The 24,475-nt window shown below is 42.3% G+C and overlaps 5 protein-coding genes across 6 annotated transcripts; 2 read left to right on the top strand and 3 right to left on the bottom strand.

The window, feature by feature from the left end:
* Positions 1 to 3,071: 3,071 nt before the first annotated feature.
* Positions 3,072 to 3,923, bottom strand: LOC100824378 (ubiquitin-40S ribosomal protein S27a). The gene has a single exon (XM_003567600.4). It carries the CDS (start codon positions 3,791 to 3,793, stop codon positions 3,326 to 3,328), a length of 468 nt encoding a protein of 155 aa, XP_003567648.1. The 5' UTR covers positions 3,794 to 3,923; the 3' UTR covers positions 3,072 to 3,325.
* Positions 3,924 to 4,120: 197 nt separating this feature from the next.
* On the top strand, positions 4,121 to 7,710 carry LOC100823757 (craniofacial development protein 1). Of its 2 annotated transcripts, none has more exons than XM_003567598.4 (5): positions 4,121 to 4,308; positions 5,734 to 5,814; positions 6,444 to 6,568; positions 6,685 to 6,864; positions 7,177 to 7,710. In XM_003567598.4, the coding sequence occupies exons 1-5, from the start codon at positions 4,269 to 4,271 to the stop codon at positions 7,552 to 7,554; spliced, it is 804 nt and encodes a 267-aa protein (XP_003567646.1). In that variant the 5' UTR covers positions 4,121 to 4,268; the 3' UTR covers positions 7,555 to 7,710. The 2 variants fall into 2 exon arrangements, with proteins under 2 accessions (XP_003567646.1, XP_014753780.1); XM_014898294.2 differs by having other exon boundaries at positions 4,292 to 4,308; positions 6,407 to 6,568.
* Positions 7,711 to 8,408: 698 nt separating this feature from the next.
* LOC100823459 lies at positions 8,409 to 11,163 on the top strand. The gene is made up of 7 exons (XM_003567597.3): positions 8,409 to 8,757; positions 9,379 to 9,478; positions 10,283 to 10,378; positions 10,451 to 10,503; positions 10,631 to 10,679; positions 10,765 to 10,812; positions 10,906 to 11,163. Exons 1-7 carry the CDS (start codon positions 8,501 to 8,503, stop codon positions 10,999 to 11,001), a joined length of 699 nt encoding a protein of 232 aa, XP_003567645.1. The 5' UTR covers positions 8,409 to 8,500; the 3' UTR covers positions 11,002 to 11,163.
* A 343-nt stretch (positions 11,164 to 11,506) lies between these two features.
* On the bottom strand, positions 11,507 to 14,802 carry LOC100823154 (dihydrolipoyl dehydrogenase 1, mitochondrial). The gene is made up of 2 exons (XM_003567596.4): positions 14,429 to 14,802; positions 11,507 to 12,988 (listed from the first exon to the last, which is right to left on the bottom strand). Exons 1-2 carry the CDS (start codon positions 14,687 to 14,689, stop codon positions 11,738 to 11,740), a joined length of 1,512 nt encoding a protein of 503 aa, XP_003567644.1. The 5' UTR covers positions 14,690 to 14,802; the 3' UTR covers positions 11,507 to 11,737.
* Positions 14,803 to 15,838: 1,036 nt separating this feature from the next.
* Positions 15,839 to 23,925, bottom strand: LOC100822534 (hydroxyproline O-galactosyltransferase GALT3). The gene is made up of 7 exons (XM_003567594.3): positions 23,255 to 23,925; positions 20,631 to 20,880; positions 20,271 to 20,546; positions 19,059 to 19,187; positions 16,621 to 16,797; positions 16,438 to 16,545; positions 15,839 to 16,341 (listed from the first exon to the last, which is right to left on the bottom strand). The coding sequence occupies exons 1-7, from the start codon at positions 23,884 to 23,886 to the stop codon at positions 16,135 to 16,137; spliced, it is 1,779 nt and encodes a 592-aa protein (XP_003567642.1). The 5' UTR covers positions 23,887 to 23,925; the 3' UTR covers positions 15,839 to 16,134.
* Between the last annotated feature and the right edge of the window lie 550 nt (positions 23,926 to 24,475).

Here is a 24,475-nt window from a genome sequence, read left to right on the forward strand (position 1 = left end):
CCCTCTCTCTCACGTCTCCCACTCTCTCTCTCACCCCTGCGCACCCCCACTTCTGGATCCAGCCCCAGGACGCCGGCGGCGGCCACCACGCGCCATGATTATCAGATTGCTCCCCCGACGTCTGCCGACCCTGCTGTCCCTATCTGCAGCCTCTCGGCCTCCACTCCGACGCCGTCTCGGGCTCCGCCACCACCGCCGTCGTCCCGGCTGCCCCCATCGTGCGGATTTTGGTATTGATTTGATTTGTGTATCCCCATCCCGGAACATGGACAAAGGTACATGAGGTATTGTTTTGATTTTTATATCCCCATCGTGGGTTGTGGACAATGGATGTTGTTCTCTTGATTTTGATTTTGGATCTTGCGGTTTTCTTTCAATGAGAGGTACATGTACTTTGATTGATCCATGCATGGGCGGGCCCACCTCAATTCAAGGGTATTCAACTGAATACCCATCAATTTTGGCAAAAAAATCGGATATATAGTACGTATTCTGTACGTATATATGCGAAAAGAATTTCAGGTTAAATCTAACTGTATTCACGTTTTGGCCCTTCTCTCCACCCTTCTCTAGTCCTTTGAGTTGGGCCAGCCAGTAAACTGAACCATCTCTGCTCGTAGCCTCGTCTTCAATCGAATCGATGCGTTCTGACCAAAACACCTTGAGGCTCCTCGTCTTCAATCCCTAGCGCGGCTGTCCCAATTCCCATATCCCATGCCGAATTCTACTGAGTTGTGAGCATAAAATTGTCCTCCTCATCTCATCGGGTCCCTGTGTGGCTGCTGCTCGGTGCCGTCCGCTGGTTTCCCCCTGTCAGCGGACACTGCGACAGGCCGACGGTTGCACAACGCCTCAGCATCAGCGATCAACCGATCACTCGATCAGAAATTGGACAAGCTTGATCGGTTCTATCCAAAAGATTTTGAAGATGAAAAAATGAACCAGCTTCCTTATCAATAGAAGCACTATTTTAATTATGTGACTAAGGATGAAAACTTCAGACATTTGTATAGATTCTTGAACAACTAGTACTCTAATTAGTGATGTTATGCTCGGCTCAGTTATACAATTTCTGATGGGATGATCAGTTATACGAAATTTTACTCAATTATGTGCTATCTCTTCTATGTATGAAAACGCAGTACTCCTATATGTGCTATAATCAACTCTGTATGTCAAAAAAAAAGGCTTAGCTATAGCATTCTTCTTTTACATTTTGAATACCCACTTCTAAAATCCTGGACCCGCCCCTGGATCCATGAGGTACTTTGGTTGATGAGGTAATATCATGGATACATGAGGAGGTACTAGTTTTTTATGAACATCTATGCTGTGATTTTGTCTTGGTACATGATGTATATAATTTGATCTGACGAGATATCTAGAAACTGTTATGGTACATGTGATGTACCATACGATATACTCATATCATAAGCTAATGTACATGAGGTACATAAAAACCAATAAGGTACATGTCATGACAATAATGTACTTAAAATATGACAAGATACAATTCATATCCATAATGTATTAAATATGTACTTAAAAACGAGAGATAGAAACAAAAATTATCAGGTAGTCCCAGTGTTAATCCCCACCACTATTTTAATTCAGCCCATAGATTAAAAGAGAGAGGAAGGGAGAGGATAGCAAATACGTGGATAGGACGGGGTGTAAATCGCAGGGGGTTGACTGCCTCCGCGTTACTCTACTATCCCGCTCTCCTCTTGGCAGCGGAAGCGGCGGTGACGTCAAAGGTTGTCAATGATGATGGCAAAGTGGTTGCGACATCAAAGGTCATCAATGATGGCAGCGGTGGCGATAGCTGCGGATGTGCCATGGTAGACCATTGGGAAGGAGGCAAAGGGGTTGGGTTCGGTGATGCCTCGCAGCTGACCCACGCAAGCGAGGGAGAGGCGAGCGCAGGAAGATGGGTCGTTTCGAATGGAGCCGGAGCATGTACTACTTGACGTCAATGCAGATCATGCTCAACGATCAGCACAGCACAACCTGAATCAAGGATACCAAAGAGAACAGAGGACACTGGAATTGCATAGGAAAAAAAAAACTAACCTTCTAATCAAGTTCAGAGCAAAACTGAACTCTAATAAACAGCCATCAAACATGGTCACCCAACAACACCGGCAGAATGAACTCATATCATCAGAACAAGAATATCATAAACAGGCAATACATTTGTATGTTGTGTGTCAACCATATAGCAAGAAAAAAGGAATGAATTATGCTATAATCAATAATAATTACACCCCGAAATAAGCAAACATTTCCAAAACTATGCATATCCCACCAACATAACTTCGGAAAATAACCCCAAAATAATTCTAATCAACATAATTTGACAGGGACCTAACATGACATAGTGACATTGTTATGCTAACTACCAACAACATTGTTGTTCACAAAAGAGAAGACGTTTGGTGTTTGGTCTCCCAGCACGATTCACTTAGAACCGTTGATTGTGTTCTCCCGCTGCAGCAAACACAAGCAAAAAAAAACTTGTGTTCCATTGCATGCATGCGGTCACTAAGCGAGCATCGCTGTCAAACGCTCACCCAATTGTGCAAACAACCCGCCGTATGAGCGCCCATTATTATTTATTCTATTGACACCCCAATTTACCACAGAACTAATTGCTCATGCATTGCTACGGATAAAACCGATCAGACTAACAATTGTATATAATAAAATATCGCACCCACTATTGTTTATTCTACTGACACACCAATTTATCACAGACCTAGCTAATTACCCATGTGTTGGATAAAGCAGATCAGACTACCTATCGTACTTCCATTGACACACCAGTTTATAACAGAAGTATATATAATAATAGATCAGACTACCTATGGTACTTCCATTGCATAATTGTTTTTTATTTATAATGTTACAGCCTGACACTAGAACTCATGACAAATTTCAGCACGGCAAGAAAAGAGTCTATAATGCATAAACATTCACCACAAGCACGCTAATGTCTACTACACGAGGTCGCAAGTTAAATAACACATGATCCGACAACTATAAGCACCCCATGGTAGAATGCTGACTGATCAGATGAAAACGATCGCATTGATTTAAGTATATAGAACAAAAACGAATAACTCGAACATCATTCGGATTCAACAGCACTTGACATTATCCATCATAACACGATATTAAAACGACAGGCACAAAATTAACCAACAGAGATGCAGGGGTTCTGTTCCAAAATGCTACTTTAATACGACAGGCAGAAAATTAACCATCTAGCGAAAACTTTGTTTTTCTTCTTCTCCAAGAGAAGAGAAGATCCGAGCAGATCAGCCTACGCCTTCTGGTTGTAGACGTAGGTGAGGCCGCACTTACCGCAGTAGTGGCGGTCGAAGTGGTTGGCCATGAAGGTGCCGGCGCCGCAGTCGGCGTTGGGGCACTCCTTGCGGAGGCGGGTGACCTTGCCGGTGGAGTCGTCGACCTTGTAGAACTGCAGGACGGCGAGCTTCACCTTCTTGTGCTTGTGCTTTTGCTTCTTGGGCTTGGTGTAGGTCTTCTTCTTGCGCTTCTTGGCGCCTCCCCTCAGTCGGAGCACCAGGTGCAGCGTGGACTCCTTCTGGATGTTGTAGTCGGCGAGGGTGCGGCCGTCCTCCAGCTGCTTGCCGGCGAAGATGAGCCGCTGCTGGTCCGGTGGGATGCCCTCCTTATCCTGGATCTTGGCCTTCACGTTGTCGATGGTGTCCGAGGACTCCACCTCCAGCGTGATGGTCTTACCCGTGAGGGTCTTCACGAAGATCTGCATCTTGGCAAAACGCTCACCTCGGACGGCCGCGGCAGCGGCGGCCTACCTACCTGAGGCGGGGAGGAAGCTCACGACGGCGGCTGGGTGGAGTGGTTCGTGCGGGGTAGGGTTTAGACGAATTTAGAGAGAGGTGATAGTTATATAGGTGGGATGAGGTGGCTTGCACCCTTCGATTTCGTTGGGTTTTGATCGAACGGACCAAGTTAGCTCAAATGTATCTGTTGGGCCTTATCGGCTTTTTAAGCTGGGCCTCTAGTATTTTTCTATTATTCTTACAGTTAGTTGGGCCTCTAGTAGTGTAATTGACGCCCCAGGTCGTGTGTGTTTTTTCCCCTCAAAAAAAAAAAGGTCGTGTGTGTGTTCTCTCGTTTGTTTTCTCCCTGACGCCTCGCCTCCCTCCGGTTCCGCCGCCGAGCCGAAGCCAACTACCGCCGCCGCAGCAGCGCCGGCGAGGTCGCAAGAGGTTACGTTGAGGATGGCGTCGAGAAGTTCCGCGAGCGAAGCTGGCGGTTCAGGTACGGACATCCGGGCAGCCACCGGCGGAAAACTGAGCCGCCGTGTGCGCCTCCCCTACCTCTCTCCTCCAGCTGCCCCCTCCCTCGTCCTGCTCCTCTGCCCAGATCCGTCCTCCCCGACGCACTCGTCTCCGTCTGCTGCTTGACGTCCTCCATGTGCTGCTCGATACCGTAGCCACCGGCCGCCATGCCGTACCTCCTCGGCCTCCTGTAGCAGCCCCTCCTTTTACCTCCTGTAGCTGCGTTGTGCCTGCCAACTCCACCCCGTTGCCGCACCGGCGGTCGGGATGAAGCGGACGCTGCCAGATCGCATTTCAAGCTCCTCCGCTGAATCCAACCTGCCTTCGTTGCCCAAGCTTCAAACGCCCTACGTCTGTCAGAGATTTTATCTTTGCAATACTTCAATCTGACGTCTCATAGTAAAGAGCAACTAGATGTAAATTAGTTTGAATCAATGTTGCATTCATGTTGGATTCAGAAATTCTTTCCCAATTTGGCAATTTCCTACCACCAATCTTGCTTTTAGGCGTGTAGACAGATGAAATTCATAGGATACATTTACAATTTTGCTACATTGGATACAGAAATTGATATTGGTCATTAACGGAGTGGGAATATAGCTTCAAATGTGTCAACGCTTTTTAATTTGTTGTGAGATGCACTCAAAACTCTTTGCTTGACTTTGCATTGCCACTGGGATATCATTGAGATGCGCAATACATTTTTCCAGCTCATATAAGATCGTTTTCTTGACATTCTCCACTGCAAATGGATAATGTATGCACCACTACATAGCCCTAATCCTGTTACTAACTTACTGCAATCATAGTTTTTTCTTAGAAATGAAGGAGTAAACAGTGCAATCATAGTTTTTCTTAGAAATGAAGGACTAAACAGTATAATCATAGTTTTTTTATCAGAAATGAAGGACTAAACAGTCCTCTAGAAATGAAACCAGGGAAACAAAACAACTCTATACTTCTAGATAAGGAATTCGTTTAAGAGATCAAAGTTAATAACTTTATAGAGGATCAGTTTGGAGTCACTTGGATGTGAATTTCCTTCTGTATAATATAATCTCCTCGCCATTTAGGTTTTAAATGCTGAGCAGTTTAAATTTGTTTAGTACTTTTTTAATAATTATTGTACTTTTGTGATATGTCAAGTAATGTGTTCCTGTTTATGGCCACTACTCTGAAGTAAGCATAAATTCTAATTGAATTGAAAGCCTGGTAAAAAAGATTAAACAAAAGAAGCAACGCTTTGTCAAGATTTAAAACTATTTCCAGCCTTTTGCAAAGAGTGCAACTAAGGCCTACTCAGACCCCTAAACATTGTTTCTAAGCATTGACCTTCTTTTCCATTTAGGAGTTTGCATTATTTATTGTAGTTGTGTAATTCTCATCTTGTATGTGTTAATGGCAGGGGCTAAAGTTGTGGCTGCAGATGAAACACTGCCAGCATCTGGAAATGCTGATGGATCACAGCATCAGGTTCACGATACTGGTGTGTTATACTATTAGTTCATCTCCATTCTTCATTTTTTCTTCTCTGTTGCTAAAGATAGTTGATTTGTTTGCACATATTAATTCATATAAGAACCGAGAAGCCATCCCTTTAGCTATTCGCATCAAGATTCAAGAATATGACAGCATGATGTGTATAATTATATGGTTCATTGTCACATGGAGTTGTCATCCAGGCTCTTGATGATGTTTGTGTGCTTTATTTACCTTGATATTATGTAATATCTAACAACTCACCATTTGGCTGATTATGATATGTTTGAATTTCCTTGTCTTCTAGTGTTCATACTATTAAAGCATTCATAACTGGACCCATATTTTGTTTACTGACAAGTAGTCATGGATATAGAAAACACCAGTGAAGGACAATTAGAATAAAATTGACATGGACTATTTTTGTGTTAATATTTTTTATCTGTATACATGAAATTGTGTAAGCCACCTCTCAGAAATTAGACTTAATTCTTGAATGCATGGTCTATGTCGAGCTTTTAATACCAAAGTGTAACATCTCATGCGTATTTGATCCTTATGCATATTTTGTTACTGTTATTCGACAAATGCTTCTGTAGACATAAGCACATGGCGTGAAGCTTCATTTTTTGACAGACACAAAATCTCGTGTGGAGGATGTTTGGAAGAAAATGAACAGTGGTTTACCTGCTAAGATGCCCAAACCTGCAATGAATAAGCTAAATACAGCAGCAAAAGAAAAGAAAAGTAAACCGACAAATGTGAGTATCTTTGTGCCAATGATGCTCAAAATGTTATGTATTATGTTTCTGTCTATTAATAACTTTATGATTTGATTTCAATAGTTCTCTTGTCCTTTTGAATTTTTTCCTTGTAGAATTGGATGACCGTTTTGGGCATGTCAACAAGTAAGGCTTCTATACAGGATCAGGTCACAAAAAATGGGCAACAGCAGACACAACACGAGACAAGTGAGGATGCCAAAACACTTGCAGCAAATGCTCTTGCAGCTGTCAGAGATGCTGCTGCCGCTGCATCTGGAAGAGGGAAAGTGGAGGTAAAGCCATACTGTCAGCATCCCACAGACCATTACTTTTATTATTATTAATTAAGTGAAAGTAAAATATTCATCTTAAAAGTGTATCGGAACATGGCAAATGTTTAGCTGTTTTTGTACCTTGTTGCTTGGTGTTCTGTGTTCGATTTTTTACTGCAGTACACTAAGACCAAGTGGCTTTTAATTCTGGAACAACATAGATAATGATGGATGGATACAGATGACAAACTTCTGACACTATATGGTTTGTGCATATGCTTTCATGTGAGTATGCATACATCGCTAAACTTCTGGTTTAATATGATCCAACAGATAACTGAGGTAAGGGACTTTGCCGGCAAGGATATTGAAATCAAGAAACTTGTGGATGCCGATTCAAAAGAAGCGGTCGAGAAGGCTAAGGCAGCAGGTGCGTCCCCATCTGCTGTCGACAATATTCTTGAGCAGATAAGGAAGAAACAGAAGCTGAGTGTCCTTGACAAGACGAAGAAAGACTGGGGAGAGTTCAAGGTAGAGAACAAGGGCGTGGAGGAGGAGCTGGGCGCGTACAAGAAGAGCTCGAACCAGTACCTTGATAGGCAGTCATTCTTGCAGAGAGCTGATTACAGAGAGTTTGAGCGTGAGAGGGATGCACGGTTGTCGATGATGGCGAAGCGCAAAAGCGAAAATATGCAGGATGATGACATGTAGACTTCTGGAAAAGAAGTGTAATTGTGGCTCTTTGCCCTTTGTGATGTATACATTCTTTTGTGGGAGTGGTGGAAACGTTATTTGTCATGCCTTGTTTTCTTGTTTTTTCAATCTCTTGATCAGTGTGAATGAAGAAGGCCTAAGTATATCTGTCAATCCATTTGTTTTAATTTTTAGAAGCTAGGTTTGGTAAAATTTCTGAAACTGCTTACAGGGCAGAGGTTGCGTTTGGCTTTGCGGTGGATTATAATAATTCCGTTTTTTCCACTCGCTTTTGGCTATTTTCGTGTTTGGTAACCAACTTGCTACTTTTGTGTGTATTCTTCAATGATTTTTGCTACTTTTGTGTGTATTCTTCAACGGCAGATTATAAAATAAGTTTAGAACAGCACAGAACTAAACCTAAATTGTATTGGTCGTCAGAAGTTTCAGAACCAAACTAATCTATTTTTCTGAAAGTGGTGTGAAACTGTGAATAGAAAGATTAGCATTAAGGCTGAAAAACTTGTTTCGCACAATTTTCGTATGACAATAGTGAATTGGCATTGAATCAGTTGTTTGCGTTGACATGGCCCATGAAACCAGACGAGTGTGCTTGTAAAAACATCGTAAAACATAAATGTAGCAATTCTCCTAAAAAAATAATCCGGGACGGAGGAAGTATATGATCACACCAAAATTTCAGGAAGAGCCTGGGTGTGATCAAAAAGAAGAAAAGAAAAAAGGACCAGCCATTGACTCGTTGCTCTGTGTTACTCGGACAGCGCGATTTGCTGGCGTCAGAGACGAAGTACTGAACTGAAAGCTCAGCCTGAACAACCGCAGCAGGCTGCACGGCTAATTGCTAAAAAGCCTATTGAGTTCTTGTGGTCTCCAAAAGACAGCAGTTACAGAACCATACATCGACACGGCCACACGGGGAGAGTCACAAGTGACTAGGTGAGCCATGGCCGCAGGAGCCGCCTGCTACTACCACCTGGCGGCAGGAAGGGGGAGCCCCTCGTCGCTATCTCTGGGCCTCAAGCCGTCGCAGAGCAAGGTGTTCTTCATCAGAGGCAGCGCCGGCAGTAGCACTAGCAGCCGGTGGTGGATGAGGAGAAGGAGAGGTGAGGGGAAGGCGAAGGGCGGCAGCAGCAGCGGCCGGGCTGCAAGACCGAGGCCTGCCTTGTTCTCCCCTGTGGTCATGGAGTGGCAGGAGTGCAGGTAACCCCAACCCTTGCACATCTAGTTCTTGTGTCTGCCAGAAATCTGATACAGTATTATTACATTTTGGAATTTGGATTGCTATTACGATTTGGCTACAGTAGGAAGTACTGAATTACAAATCTTAACTATCTCATGATTGTGCTGACTCGATTGCTGCTGCTGGTTGACTCGGAGAATTTTTTGTTTTTGCCCAATTATTTTGTCTTGCAGGCTGTATCTTATTGGCATATCCAATATTTGCTGATTGGTGGTGTATTGAGAGCCTATCGTTCACCTGTGGTGGTGTTAGATGAATCTAATGTTGTAAGGGCACTAGGAAGAGGGATTTGATCAAATGCTCCATCTTACTCCAGACTAGGTTCCTACATATAACAACCCCTAACACATATCAAGGCTGGCCAACATTTGAAATAACCTCGAGTTCGCTGTGCCCTAATTTTTTTATGTCATCCTGAATCATGGTTGGCTCTTCATAAGCAGATGAATATCTTAGTCATTCTCTCTTCGGGGAAGCAACCAGCTTCCTCTAAGATTCATGCTTAACTGCATTTTAATTTTTACAGATTTTTTTCCTGTCTAGTCTCTCCTTGTCATGACTGAATGTTGTCTCGAGTGCAGCACTGAGATAGAAGCTGATGTTCCATGTTCAATCGCCTATCAGTGTTACTTGGAACGTGAGACAATTCCTCAATGGATGCCATTCATATCATCTGTCAAGGTGCTTGTTAATCTTTTTTCTTAGCACATTTATTTCATTTTAGCATGCCTTGCTTGCTTTGAGGCGAATTGTTTTTTGTAATTTCATAGGAGTGAACATCATACTATTGCATCGGTAAGGATGGTCAACAATACTTTATACTGCGAGTCATGAATATATAAACAAAGAACAAGCAATCATTGCGTAGAGTAAAATGAATAAATAAAGAAGAAAGAAGAAATCTTTGATTCCCAAAACGAAAGCAAGCAGGTGTATCTCATGATTTTTCAGTCCAGTTGTTTACTGACCCACTTTTGGGCTGTATACGACGTTGCCGTTGTATAAGAATGCACACTTTGCCACAGTATGACGGTGCGACATACAAGCATAGTTTTCACTTTTAAGATTAATCTACATTCTGAATTTCTGCTATAGATTTTGTAATGTACACTCCACCCTTTTTTCTGAGAGTTAATTTGATATATGCCACTGAAATTCTTGCGTATTTAAAAATGCTACTGTGATTCTCATCTTTCGAAAAAAAAAAGTCACTCTAAATCTGCAGATTCTTTGAAAATACCACTGAAATGGGTTGAAAAATGCCTTGTGCAGCTTCTCTTCGTGATACTATTAGATTTCTATAGTTCCTTTTGTGTTGCTTCTCTTCCTAAATGGCCATATTACTCACTAGCATCACTGTAGCTAATGTATGTGTGAATAATTCATATGGTTCTTCTGTGCTGTTTCTTCTTAGCCTGGTTGTCCATAAACTAAGCTTTGTCTTTCAGTTTCAGCACACATAGTTATGCATATGATAATTTACAGGTCCTTGAAGATAAACCAGATCTTTCACGTTGGACTCTGAAGTATGCGATACTCGGTCGAGATGTAGAATTTTCCTGGCTTGCCCGAAACATGACCGTAAGTCTATGCTATGACAAAGCTGCTACCGATCTTATTCTGAATATTCATAATTAAACTTTCCGCTTTCAGCCAACCAAAAATCAAAAGATCCATTGGCGATCTCTTGAAGGTCTTCCTAACAGGTGAATATTCGACAAATTCCAACTTGTGTACAGTTTTAAATACGTAATTTAGTTATTGTTCCCACCTTGTTAGGTTTCATCGTTTAGTTTTGTTGGAAGTTAGCATAACGAATTTCCCTTGTTGCAGGGGTGCTGTCCGATTTTTCCCTAAAAGTCCATCATCTTGTAGAGTACAAGTGAGCAATCTTCCCTGTGAATTTGACACTTGTAAATTCTAAAATGAGCTACTTGGTCACAACTTTTGCTTATTACTACGTGCAGCTAACTGTGGCCTATGAAATTCCTGAAATTCTGACACCAGTTGCATCGGTAAGTGAAATCCACACATTGTTTCTGTAGTATTTCTTATGTTTCAAGACGTCGTTCATGCAAATCCTGAGCAATCCAACTATGCTTCACCAGGCACTGAAACCATTTCTGGAAGGGTTGCTTCTCAATGGTTTGGAACGCTTTGTGACATTTGCAAAGGAGCGCCATAGCAAGACCCTTCAGCCTTGAGGAGATCATCCACATTCCGGACAAAGAATGCCAGTTTCATTCACATTTGCTTTAAAAATTGTACAATGCCACTAGACGTGGCTAGTGAAAAACTGTGCTATATCCAAATGGAAGAAGAGTCACGTTTCTTCTAATAAAATGTTGAAACTCTTACGTTCTCACTGTCTACTCATTTTTAAGCCTGACGAATGTCAGAGTCAAAACACACAATCCATGATTTTGCAGTAAGATGAAATCCAGCACGGGACAGGTCTTCCATTCAGCAATGCCTATTATAACCACATTGGTCAGGATTTCCACTGGAGTTGGAGATGGAATTAAAACAAGTGAATTTGACCGTAGAATCAAATGCAGTAATGGATGAGAACAAAGACATATAAACACATCATATAATGGTAGCAATACATCTACCAGAAATATCAAACATATCATACCATTGCATTACTGTCCGATGTTCTCTATTATCAAATAGTAACTGCCCAGCGATGCATCCAGCACTGGTTTGTGAGCACAACAATGTAGCTTTAAGATATTATTATTAGGGACGAGGAGCTAAAAAAGCAAAATTAAGTGGAATGTACTATAACCTATGATAATGGCAACTGGCAAAGTGTCAATTCACATTGAAGGTAAAATGACAAGCATAGGCCTTTTGTTTCCATAGATCCAAAATTATTACAAAATTTTGGAACTAGCTGACCGAAGTAGTTTGGACAATTAATACACAGAAAAAAAATCATATGTGGATGGCCTTCGAGAAGGTTTGCAAGCAAGCCTCCTTGAGGGCTTCGCTCACGGTGGGATGTGCATGGCATGTTCGGGCAACATCCTCGCTCGATGCTCCATACTGCAGGGCAAGGACAGCTTCATGGATGATTTCTCCGGCATTCTGTGCCATTATGTGCACACCGAGAATCTTGTCAGTTTCTTTATCAGCCACGACCTTAACCAATCCCTCGGCATCATCAATAGCCTTTGCACGGCTGTTTGCCAACAGAGGGAATTTGCCAACCCGATAGGCAATCCCTGAGGCCTTCACCTGCTCCTCTGTCTTCCCAACAGATGCAACCTCTGGGTGTGTATAGACCACACCAGGCACCAAATCATAGTCAACATGACCTTCCTTGCCAGCAATGAACTCAACACATGCCACACCATCCTCTTCAGCTTTGTGGGCAAGCATGGGCCCAGGGATGGCATCGCCAATTGCATACACACCGTTCACATTGGTCATGAAGCGCTTATCAACGAGAATCCTGCCACCCTTATCTGTCTCAACACCCACAGCATCCAACCCGAGGCCAGCAGTATATGGGGTTCTCCCAGCAGAGACAAGAACAATATCTGCTTCAAGGATGCTCTGCTCACCTCCAGCTGCCGGCTCAAGTGTTAGCTTTACACCATCTCCAGTGGTATCAACACCGACTACCTTTGTCTTGAGCATAAACTTCATTTTCTGCTTCTCCAACATGCGTTGGAACTGCTTCCTGATTTCACCATCCATTGATGGGACTATATCTGGAGCAAATTCAACAACAGTGACCTCTGAACCAAGCCGGTTCCAGACTGAACCCATTTCCAGGCCGATGTAACCTGCTCCAATAACAACCAGTTTCTTTGGGATACCTGACAAGCACAGGGCACCAGTAGATGAGACAATCTTCTTCTCATCAATTGTAATTCCAGGAAGTGACTTTACGTCAGATCCCGTTGCAATGATTATGTTTTTCCCTTTGACAACAGTGTTGCCACCATCAATCAAATCAACTGACACTTCTGAAGGGGAAGCCAGTTTGCCAAAGCCTTTGACATAGGTCACTTTGTTCTTCTTAAAGAGGCCTTCAATTCCTTTTGTTAATCCTGCCACAGCCTTGTCTTTCTGCGCCATCATGGCTGGGAGATCCACTTCCAGATTAGAGATTTTCACTCCATGGTGTGCAAAAGAAGTCCTTGCTTCGTGGTACATATGAGAAGAGTGTAACAGAGCCTGGAGATCAGAAGCATAGACAGGAGTTAGAAGCACTCCCAGTAAAGCACATTTGTGAAGATATATCACCAAAGTAGATTATACTCCCTCCGATCCATAATAAGTGTCAGACATTTGGTACAAAGTTAATACAATTTAGTATTAATTGCCCAACACTTATTATGGATCAGAGGGAGTACAAAAAAGAACTACATTAACATGTTTAGATCAAGATGCACATCTTATACCAACAAAGAGGAAATATGATTCACATAAGCAACAGCATAAATATTCTGTTGGAACTATAGATGGGAGAGGGCTGTAACAAAGATGTTTATCTCCAACAAAAAGAAGTTTAGGATGTACATTGATAAAAGGGAATATTGGAGCTATAGGAAGGAAAGTATAGATCTGTAAGCAAGTGCTTAGCTACCACATAAAGAGATGAAAATTAATACTCCCTCCGATCCTAAATTGTTGTCGAAATATTACATGTATCTAGACGCTTTTTAAGAATAGATACATCCATATTTGGGCAAATTTGAGTCAAGAATTTAGGATCAGAGGGAGTACTTCTAAAAGAACAATATTCTGGTGAACTGGCAGGAAAAAAAACTACAGAAATCCATTTTCTCAGTTCACTATTTATGCTGCATCACATTGTTAACCAGGTCAAAAAATTCAATCCGTTAAAATTCGTTGCAGATGATAACCCTCACAAGTGAATACAAAATTGATAGAAGTACAAAGCCTCGTGCATAGATGTTAAAAGATGTCTCAAGACACAAGGCTCTGAATACATCCAAAAATATCACGACAGTAACCCTTCATTTCAAACAAACTACAGCAAAACGCCTCAACAACTGATGCCAAGAAGAGAAGTTCGCACACATTCAAATCTAATACTCCTCAGGAATATTAATTATTATTGAAACATAAAAACAAATAATATAAAGCTATTGATAAGTAATTATTTATTGAAACATTTCATGCCAGTTCCCATAGATGAACAAAGATAAAGAGAAACAAAAATAACTTACACATGGTGCTTAGAAGTTGGAAGTTTGGAACAACAGTATATGTTATAAACAGATTTGTTATCGAAACAGAATATAACAAACCAAATCTTGAGGTGCCAGAAATTTGCAAATACTTTATGATATTAAATTGGAGCAGAACCTCTAATCATTAAAGACCGACAGGAGATTGCAAAAGGTTGTGTAAGAAGTGCACGTATTTGCATAAACTAATCATGCCAACAGAAGATAATCAAACCAACTGCATATTGGAAAATGCCATCTGGATCAGCCTACCCGCTGCAAGACCAGAGTTCATGCATCATAAGAGAGCGCTGAGCGCGTCGTATTAACAACGAGATGAACCTAAGAGCCCTCGCAGATCTAACCGCCGCGTCATCTCGCGTCGCAGCGCAAAGGGAACAAATCGAAAGAGCATCATCACCTTAGAGGGAATGCATCCGACGTTGAGGCAGGTCCCGCCGAGGGTGCCCCTCTTCTCGATGCAGGTTGTCTTGAGCCCGAGCTGCGCCGCCTTGATCGCCGCCACGTACCCTCCGGGCCCGCCGCCAACCACCACGACGTCGCTCTCCTCCCCCGCCGCCGCGTACGCCCTCCACGCGGACAGCGCCGCCGCCCCGGGGGCGTGCGGGCGCCGCAGCACGGCCTCCGCCGCCCTCCGCCTCGCCAGGATCGCCAGCGCCATCTCCCCCTCTCTCTGCCTCTCTGTCCTCCCGCCCTTTGCTTCGGCTTTCTCTTTTGCGTTCGCCTACACACCAGGGGGATGGGGGAGGAAGAGAATGGAAAAGAAGAAGAGAAATCGGAAGCGCCTATCGCGGCGGCTGCCTGTGGCTGTGGGACCCGACCAGAGATAGGGCAGGGCGCCCCCAGCCCTACGATGCCACCAAATTTCAACCCAACCGTGTTTTTAATTCCCTAATAACAATGGTTTTGTTTTCCCCTTTGTTTTTCTATGCAAGGAACTAATCACTCACATGTTTATTGCATCTTGCTATTTTCTCAATGTTTTTTTTCTACAATCATTTAGTAGAAGAAGATCTCAATGCTTTTTCATGCATAAAAGATGTATTGTTTCACATAAAAATTGTTGTTTCCTATGTTCGCATCCATATAAAGGTAGAGTCCATGATCAGATAACTTGTCACTACGTCTTAGACTAACTCTACAAAAGTTATAAATGCGATGGTTAATGTTATCTTCCTAGAAAATCAGTTCTATGTTTTCACGTCAATAATTATTCAAGTAAGAATCACCTCTCTTCTACGGTTAACACATTTTGTAGATGCGCGAACGAATTTTTTGTTAACGCAATTTCATTGTGAAATAATTGGATGGTATAAATAATGGTGATCGCTGGCTACAAACTATGTTCGTGGTCAATTGCTGGTGAAACTTATTCAATGAAATATGTTATCTATCGGACGTGGCAGGATGTTTCTGCGTACAAGCAGAGCTTTTGTGCCGCAGAGAAGGATGAGAGTGAAGTTGCTGGCTCACAGTTGGCGTGCAATCCTGCAGAGGATATGCCGTCGTCCCCGGTCCTTTTAGACCACTGAGATCCTGGCGAAACTCAGCCCTCATAAGTCAACTTCGCTATCTCTACTTCTCTTTCAGAACCAATAAAAACCACAGCATGCTTCTCATTTTATCGCATTTCAACAACATTTTTTTTGTTGAGATTGAATTCATAACTTTGCCATGCTCAAGTTCAGAACTTGGGTTTTGCATGGAAGATTGACTATTAACTTCACAATGGCATCAATATTCTTTCTACCAATGCATCAAGACTTATTTTTTGGCGTTTTCTCAAAAATAAAATAAAATAATTTGGAACGGATGAAAACTGAAGATCTTTCCAATTTGCAAGTATCTTGATTTACAACTCTCATTGATTTACAACTCTCGTTTGAGAACGTCCGTGTACACAGCTCAACATTTTCCTCGGTGAAACTGCAACCATCGATCAGAACAAAAACAATGCTGAGCGCCTAATATTACAAGTGCTACAACAGAGCCTGAACAAACTTCCTACCAAACATAAAAATCCTGGTAATATATTGTACAACAAAAAGAAGACTAATCTGTCACATCCTCGAATGACCGCCGTATTTGCTAATGCTGATGCAGAAGCTACTCACAGCATTCTGGTTCAGATTCTTTCTGGAGCTTCTCCCACAGGCACATCATAAGCCTTGGGCTCTGATAATGCGCAAGAACGTAGTATGACTCACAGCCTTCGCTGTAGAAGCGGTCATCACTTCTGTAGTTCACTTCCTGGCCGCTGTCTTTGTATTGCTGGATCCATATGCCCATCGCCACATCTTCGAGTTTGAATAGCTGAGGCAGCAACAAGATCAATCAAGAGCTGCATCTACGTGTAATAACATTATACAAGAAGAGGTTTCTGAATGGTTTGTGAGCTTGTGTTCCAACCTTAAGAGTTCGTTCTTGATGACCCCGGACAACAAATTTTGCAATGTCCCTTGAAATTATGTATCCAGGACCATGGGCCCATGGCGGATATGCTTCGACAGGCCATTCCTGTGTTTCTCAAGGGTAAGAAGAGCAGCCCAAATAAATGAAATCTTGGTGCAGGGTGATTGGAAAACACAATACCTTTTGACTGATAAACCATTTGCTATTCTTGTCTCTGTGTGGTGAAGACTGGAAAGAAATAAGACCATACAAAAGCCCATGGGGGGCGCTTTTCTTTAGGCTGGCAATGACCTCATCAATCCTAACAAAAGCATCATCATCCGTTTTCATGATGTACTTTGCAGGCATAATTTTGGTCTGTAAATTTGTGATAAGCAAAAATATAAGTTTATGTTCCTAGCATGAGCATATATTTAGTTATTTTACTATAAGCTATGCTCACATTTGGAATTCCAAAAGGTGCCACATCTATGGAGGTTTCAGTTTACTTATAATATACTCCCCCCGTCCCCATATTAAATGATTTTCTATTACATCTATCTAGACGCGTTTTAGGCATAGATACATCCATATTTGGACAAATTTTGAGTCAATATGAGACGGAGGGAGTAGTAAAAAACATGGGGCTATTTAAGCCAAACTCGACGTAGCCCTGGCCGAACGAGGCCCAACGGTGCCTTGCCAGCAGCCGCACCTCAAGGGCAGGGAGGAAGGGATCTGGAAAATAGATTGGTTATTCCCTGGTTAAGTGATAAAGGATACAAGCTCTCCCTTTTATAGAGAGGTTGGCTTTGCCCCTAATTTAACTTAAGGTAACTAATCTTATCTAAAAGAAGGTAATCATACCAAATCATAAAGAGATAACCATCCATAATAAACGGCTGACTAATCCTTGGTCCGCCACCTATAGGCTGCACGCATGACAATGACAAAAGGAGTCTTTCTTTATCTGTATACATGTTTAGCCACATCACCTTTTGGACCATAGCCATTAAGATCTAATCAAAGAGTTCTAATAAAATCCTAATGGCCCGATTCGGACATTTGGTGTTGACGGCACATGACAAGGAAAGGGTGCATTGCATATGCTTATGGGTCAATCCTGCCATGTATAGTTCACATGGGCTAATTATGGGTTATGGCAGTACTATTGTGCCAATGACCGTCAGTTAATCAGAGATGAATGGCTGCTGTCGATTTTGAATGAAAGTACCCACTGTGAACGCTGCAGATGGAACTACATCTCTTCAATGCATATAAACACTGAACCATTTCATCCATAGAGCGCATCTCAACAGATCATAACAAAAATATTAGACTCGCACACTTCCATCCTACAACAGTACAACGGGCATATGTAAATATATTGATGGGAGAGATGACAAAGATCCCAACGAATACCATCACACACCCAAAATTCTGTCTCTTTCCCCCCAAATTTTCACTTGTGCTGATGGTGTGTTTCAATTTCGTTCAAGAAGGCAAAGATAAGTCTACATTTAGTTATTCCTTTTTACCTTTAGTATGAACATGCGGCCAATTTCTAAAAAAAAAATGAACATGCAGGTAAATTGTATTACAAATTTAATAGGATCATTTTCACATATCAAACTAAATAGTTTTTTATTAACTAATTTTCAAATTAAGATAGAGAAGGCAGACTGCACACTTTCTAAATCATCTTGCTCTTTGACACATGGTAGAAATATACAAAATAAACATAATCATACGCCCACATGACACATTAAAATATTTTGTCCTCCAAATGTTCTGACTAACTACTCCCTCCGTCCCAAATTAACTTACGTGGATTTGTATAGATTCTTATACAAATCCACGTCAGTTAATTCAGGACGGAGGGAGTATTAAATATACGTAGGACCAATACTACCTTGACTAAATAATATGTGCATTACAACTTCTAAAGCTAAGTAACCTGTTAATATTAAGGTCTTGAGTTGCAGAAAAAACTAAATGAACAATAAGCCACGCAACTTAACATCAGAATTTACAATTTGTTAAATACATGATGGATAGCTTACGCTCAACTACTGCACAATACTAAATGCAGTGAGATAAGATATTTGTAACTTACTTACAAAACTTTATTTGTATGCACCACATTAATACATAACTAAGTTAGATTGTCTTTCACAAAGTTTGATACTAGTGGAGAAATGTAGCTGAACACTCTGCTTAGCATGCCTACACATTGTCTTCTATAGTAAATTTCAAAGATAGTACTGACATTCGCTAAAAATTTCCACAGCAACACTTGTATCATTTCCCCATTGGAGTGGCAAGGCAACAATGCTTTGTGCCACAACTTTCTCAGTTTATTTTCATACTTTCAGTGTCAAGTTTTGGTCAAGATATGTATGACCCAACATAAGGCGATGTTTATAAGTTGCAGTCTGACTATTCCTGACCTGTTGATATGCCAGTTTACATGGTTATGCTACAACTATAGAAGAATGTAGAAATAGCAAATTTGAAGACAAAAGACCTTGCAATCATTTATTTGTCCGCAGAGAGCAGTAAAACTTGACTATGTACTTGCGACAGAGAGCAGGGAAACGAAGTTCTTACAAGCTGCAAACTTGAAACAGAATACGTACCCCAAATGTACAAATTGCAACGGTCTTTAGAGTGATCAAGGTATAGTAGTCAACAAATGGCATAAACTGGATATCACCATAGAGTTGAGCTTCCCTCCACAATTCCATATTGACTTGTTCATTCTTATGCTGCATTCGATGTAGACATATGATGATCACATTGGATGAAACTAGAATAAATCACAACTAAAACAATTGAAAATGGAAAGCAGATTATACAAAGAAGAGTTGTGTTAAAAAAAGGAATGAATGCACAAGCTACAATCATCTAATGTAAGCAGTATTGAACAATCTTAAACTTGCAAAATAATGCTGGGAAGCAAGAAAATAGAAATAATATGAAAAAATAATGCTGCAACCATGCACATGGGCATACGCAGGTACTAGATTTAGAGTGAACACTGGAGCAGCGTATTTGGCATGGATAAGAAATTTTAAAAGACCTATTCCTTCAATATATCATTGATATGCTATGGGTTGTTCTTTGCAGAAATGACACCATTGTTTTCTCTGCTGCATCAAAGCTTTGTGACTGTCGTGAATCAAGGCAGAACCAAGAAAAAAGAATAGCTACAGTGTTGGGATATAGACTTTGGTATTCACTTTCACTCCTCTTTCGGCAATTTAAGTTTTATATTATATGTAAGAACTGAAAATGTGGACAGTTGGGGTCTTCAGGCTATATAAGCCTAATCAGGATGTAGGAGGCAGGAAATAATTAAATCTTTTTCTTCAAACAATGGAAGCAATGAAATCTAAATTGCCTAATTTGTCCATTGGTGTCCCTCTGCCCCTTCCTTTCAACTTTCTTTCTGGTAGTAATTAGCTTATAAGTAACTAAGTAGGTGACTAAGCTACAACCCTTCTGTCAAAATGAATAGTGACTAATTATTCCTCAATACAAAAACAAATTTAGTAAGTTAGCCAACATCATGTGATGTTGTGTCATCTGATATTCATATTACGAAGAAAGATGGTCAATCTACGTATATTGGTGCTCTCTTTACTGGAGTGTGTCCATGTCCTACAACATAGAAGCTCATCTGTAGATATAATCACTGCTATAGGATACTGGAAAAGCAATTAGGTCTACAACGATGCAAGAAATAAGCAAGTGGTGCTCATTCCAATATGCAGTCACAACTGAACAAAAATAGAAGAAAAAAACTGGAAGTATTGTAACTGCACTCAAAGTGAGTATGGTAAGCTTACAAGACCAGTGAAAAACCGCACTGCTACTTCGCCTGAGCGGACAGGCTCATATTGCATCCATGTTCGCCTCAAAGCCATCCGGCGCTTGAAGTTGTTTCCAGTAGAGAAAACACCAACGAGTAGAAAAATTCGCTTCTTTGGAAGAGGTGGCACCTTCAGAAGCTCAACACTTGCCATGTCTGCATCTTCTGAAGCTGGCAATCCACTAGCCAAGACAGAGAGGAGCTCCAAATCCCCAGAAACCTTGACTTCTGCTACTAGCCATGGCTCCAACCTCTATCAAAAACCTAACAGCCTTCATTATTATCTAATACCCATGAACATTCATGAATGCAGTCTTATCACTTCGTGCAAGCTCACCTCTCTGTACGCAAATGACGTCTCATGCCTCCCATTTACTGTCATGTGGAAGCCCCCAGCGCCTGCCCACACTGTTGCTGTAAAAGGCTCTCCTTCAACAATTGGGAAACTGCCACTGAAATGTGCACGTCCTTTTGGCCTCTTCTCATCTTCAGGCTTGTTCCCCGTAACATTCTGCATGGTATTGTTACTCCCCTGGATGATGCTGGCACCCAGTTGCTGATTGCAACGGACAAGCCCATCGACCGGACTGATCAGACTCGCACAAAAAAAATAGTATTATTGTTACCACCAGAAACTATGAAGACTGAAGAACAATAAAAGCATTTTGTAATTTAAATATACAAACAGTTATTTACTTCTGAACAATAAGATACATGACAGAGTCATAAATGGAGCATATTGGGCATCCTATGAGTAGTGCATCTGTCAGTCATGACCACAGCCACTACTCAAGTAGCAAATCAAAATTCTAAGGGTATATAAATTTTTATAGAAATTCTTGGATATAGAAATACTCAACAACCACCATCAATAGTTAAAACTCCACCAAGCAACAAAAATAAGAAATATTCACTGGTAGCCTGGTACTAACTTTTTATTAACCATATGAATTGATCCATTGATATCGATATTTGTAGTTATCACCACGATTTTTGTTAGTGGTAATCTTGATTAGACTAGTGGTTAGTGGCATGCATGAGTTTGTTGCTCAGGGGTGTGGACCAAGTTGGCTGCATGCAGTAGGGACCGTTGCTGGCTGTTGGAGGCAGCCGCGTCGTGCGCGTTGGAGCGCGTCGTGCGCGCGGCCAGGCGAGCGAGGTGGGCAGCGTGCGTGCGTGCGCATGTGCTTGGCCCGTGTATAAAGCCCGTACTGCTTAGAGAGCTGTGTAGAGAGTAGTAGCTAGGAGAAAAATGTAGTCTCCAGTAGTCTCTCGTGTGGGTGTGCCCCTGGTGGTTGCCGGGGCTGCCGTCGTGTAGGGTCGAGTCCTTGTACGTATGTGCGCGAGGTATGGGTATGTGCCCAATTTGAGTAAAGAGAAGCCGTTCGTCGGCGGAGGCATTTGTGCGCCGAGGCGTATGTCGCCGGAAATACTCGTGTCTCGAGTTCATCTCCTTCCGTCATCCGGCGTTCGTTTTGCCGGAGGGCTGCTCGGCGTGTGTCGCCGGAGGGCTGTGCCAACAATTTTTAGTGTTTGTTCATAGAAGTGCACTAGAAATCAAGAATAATGTGTCTGACTGTGCGACCACATGACAGACAACAACCATTAGAGGCTGATCATGATAAATTTGCTAAGGACACAATGTGACATGTAATGGACCTAGACCTACTATGTGAATAATGCAACAGGCCAACAGCACCCTGTTGTCAATCATCCTCAATCTCACTGCAGCATACTTAATTGCTGTGCATTATGATGATCAACACAATGTTAAGACTCAAGCAATATTATATGAAAACGAAGCATACCAAACGCGGCACGCACATACGGAATTCTGCAGGATGACACTATAGAGAAATGCCGATTATTAAGGGTGCAAGTGGGCAACGTGCAAAGGCCACACATAAGTATATCTAAAGTCAAGCATACGTTAATTTTTTCAAGTGAGAAATCACACTAAGTTGACTTTGAGTATACTCATAGCGGGTTTTGGCAGGTTGCCCATTTGCATCCCTTGCCGCATGATCATGTTGCACGCGCAAAGTCAAATCACTAACATGGACCAATGCAAAATACCAGTGCCTTCGAGGTAATACCACAGTTCAATCATCTGTTGATGACACTATACAAACATTGTCCAGTATGAGATAAATATAAAATTGAGCTGGATTCACAGCAACAGTAACTGTATGATCAGACACCGATGGACCATTCCTATGTCAATTTAGCTTAGAATCCTTGTCCATCAACATAGGTGATAAAGGCATCTCAAACACGATACAAGGACCATTCCTCAATCAACAGATCCAATCAAAGAACACTGATAATAGGTACAGTTCTAACCTGCATGTGCATAATTGTTTCGCCGCTTATAGAAATTTGACTGCCTTAAACCATTTTATACGATCTAGTCACTAATTTGCATATTTAGCCTGTGTTTTTAACTTTCTACAGGCTACAGTTAGTTCATTAACAATTCTCAAGTACACTCCCAGCGCTCAGCTATGCTCATAAATTTCATTATTGACTTGACAAAACCATCTAAGATGTCAGATTATTAAACATTTAACCAGATAAGACTAAGCCCGAAACCAACTAATACTACTTTTTTTAAGAACAGCCCTGAACCAAATACTAACCATCAAACCATGCCATAGTGACAGGAACCAAACGTCCAAATTTAAAATAAGAAAATAATGTCAATCACTGGCATTACTGCCTTCTGCGCCAATACTAAAAACCTTCACAAGTTCTTGAAATGAAGCTGGGTTAATAATCATCGAGACTCACTGCTACCTTTCACTCCTACTACTAAACATAGTAAACAATACCAGCATACGCAAGTCACTGAAGAAATTGAGCTAAATATGAAACACACCGTACCCACATTCCTCGAAAGTGCAATCAAGCACCCAGATCTCAATTCTCAACAACACTAAGACAGATGATAAGAAAAATCACCTTAGCTGCCAACTACTATTGCTGGCGACGTCACCAAGAGGCGGGCACTGCTCCCACTCCCCCCAGCCCTCCTCGGGCGTCCAAGAATTGTGCTCCACCACCATCCCCGCCGCCCCCAGGCTCACATTGAAGCACGCCACCACCTCGCCGCCTCCTCCCACCATCTCCACCCGGAACCCGGCCGCCCCCTGCTTGGGCACTCCCACCACCGTCACCGCAGAACCCTCCACGAACCCACACGGGATCCTGGCTCCACGCGTGCGCAGATCCCCTTCCACGGACGCCGAGCAGGTCACGTTGAGGGGCCCTTTGTTGCTGCGAGCTGCGGCCGCAGCCGCGAGGGCGAGGGTGAGGTTGCGCCAGGCATCGGCGGCCTCGAGGACGCCCGCGGCAGTGCCGGGGATGGCATCAGAGCGGGAAAGGATGGGACGGAGGAGGCGCCAGGAGAGGTGCGCGGTGGAGTTCGCGGGGGGCGGGTAGAGGCTGGAGAGTCCCGGGAGGGAGGGGAGGAGGTGGGGGATTGGGCCGTCAGCGGCGGTGGCCGGGCGAGGGGTGGTGTAGGGAGACGGCGAGAGGAGGAAGAGAAAGGCAGCGAGGAAGATGATGAAGATCACACCGGAACACTTCCTCATTGCAGTGGCCTGAGAAGCCTAGGAGAGTTTGATTTCGCGTATTTGAGGTGTTTGAATGAGAGGAAAGAGGTTTTACCAAACTCAACCACCCACTACGGCCACAGCTGCCGTCGTGCACGTTTCGCGTGTCTCACGCAAAACTCAAATACCCGCTGTCTCAAGATGAAGAAGAAACTGAATTTAGGCGGCGGTTAATTGGTTCTGGAAAAAAAAACATAGACATGAGATAGAAATGCAAAAGGAAAATCTATCTATCCTCATAAAAAATTCTCCAATTTAATGAAAGTACGGTGTGTCCCACGTAATCTATCGCAAAGATGCACATAACATTAATGACTGAATAGGATAAATCTATCAGTAATAGGTCATGGATTTTATAGTGGCATAGGCGGGCACTGAGACCATTGACTATGAAGATCACATCACAATGATTGTGGTGGTGGTGAAGCAACATTTGAATAGAGACATGTTAGTAAGGGACTGGAGAAAAAATGGCTCTATAATAACGATGACCAACACAAGTCTGGCATAAATGACAGAGAGAAGGGGAAGTGACTTTTGTGAGCTTGTTGAGAGAAGTGCTTGAGTT

This window comes from Brachypodium distachyon, chromosome 2 (genome assembly GCF_000005505.3).
Source record: "Brachypodium distachyon strain Bd21 chromosome 2, Brachypodium_distachyon_v3.0, whole genome shotgun sequence".
NCBI classification, from domain to species: domain Eukaryota; kingdom Viridiplantae; phylum Streptophyta; class Magnoliopsida; order Poales; family Poaceae; genus Brachypodium; species Brachypodium distachyon.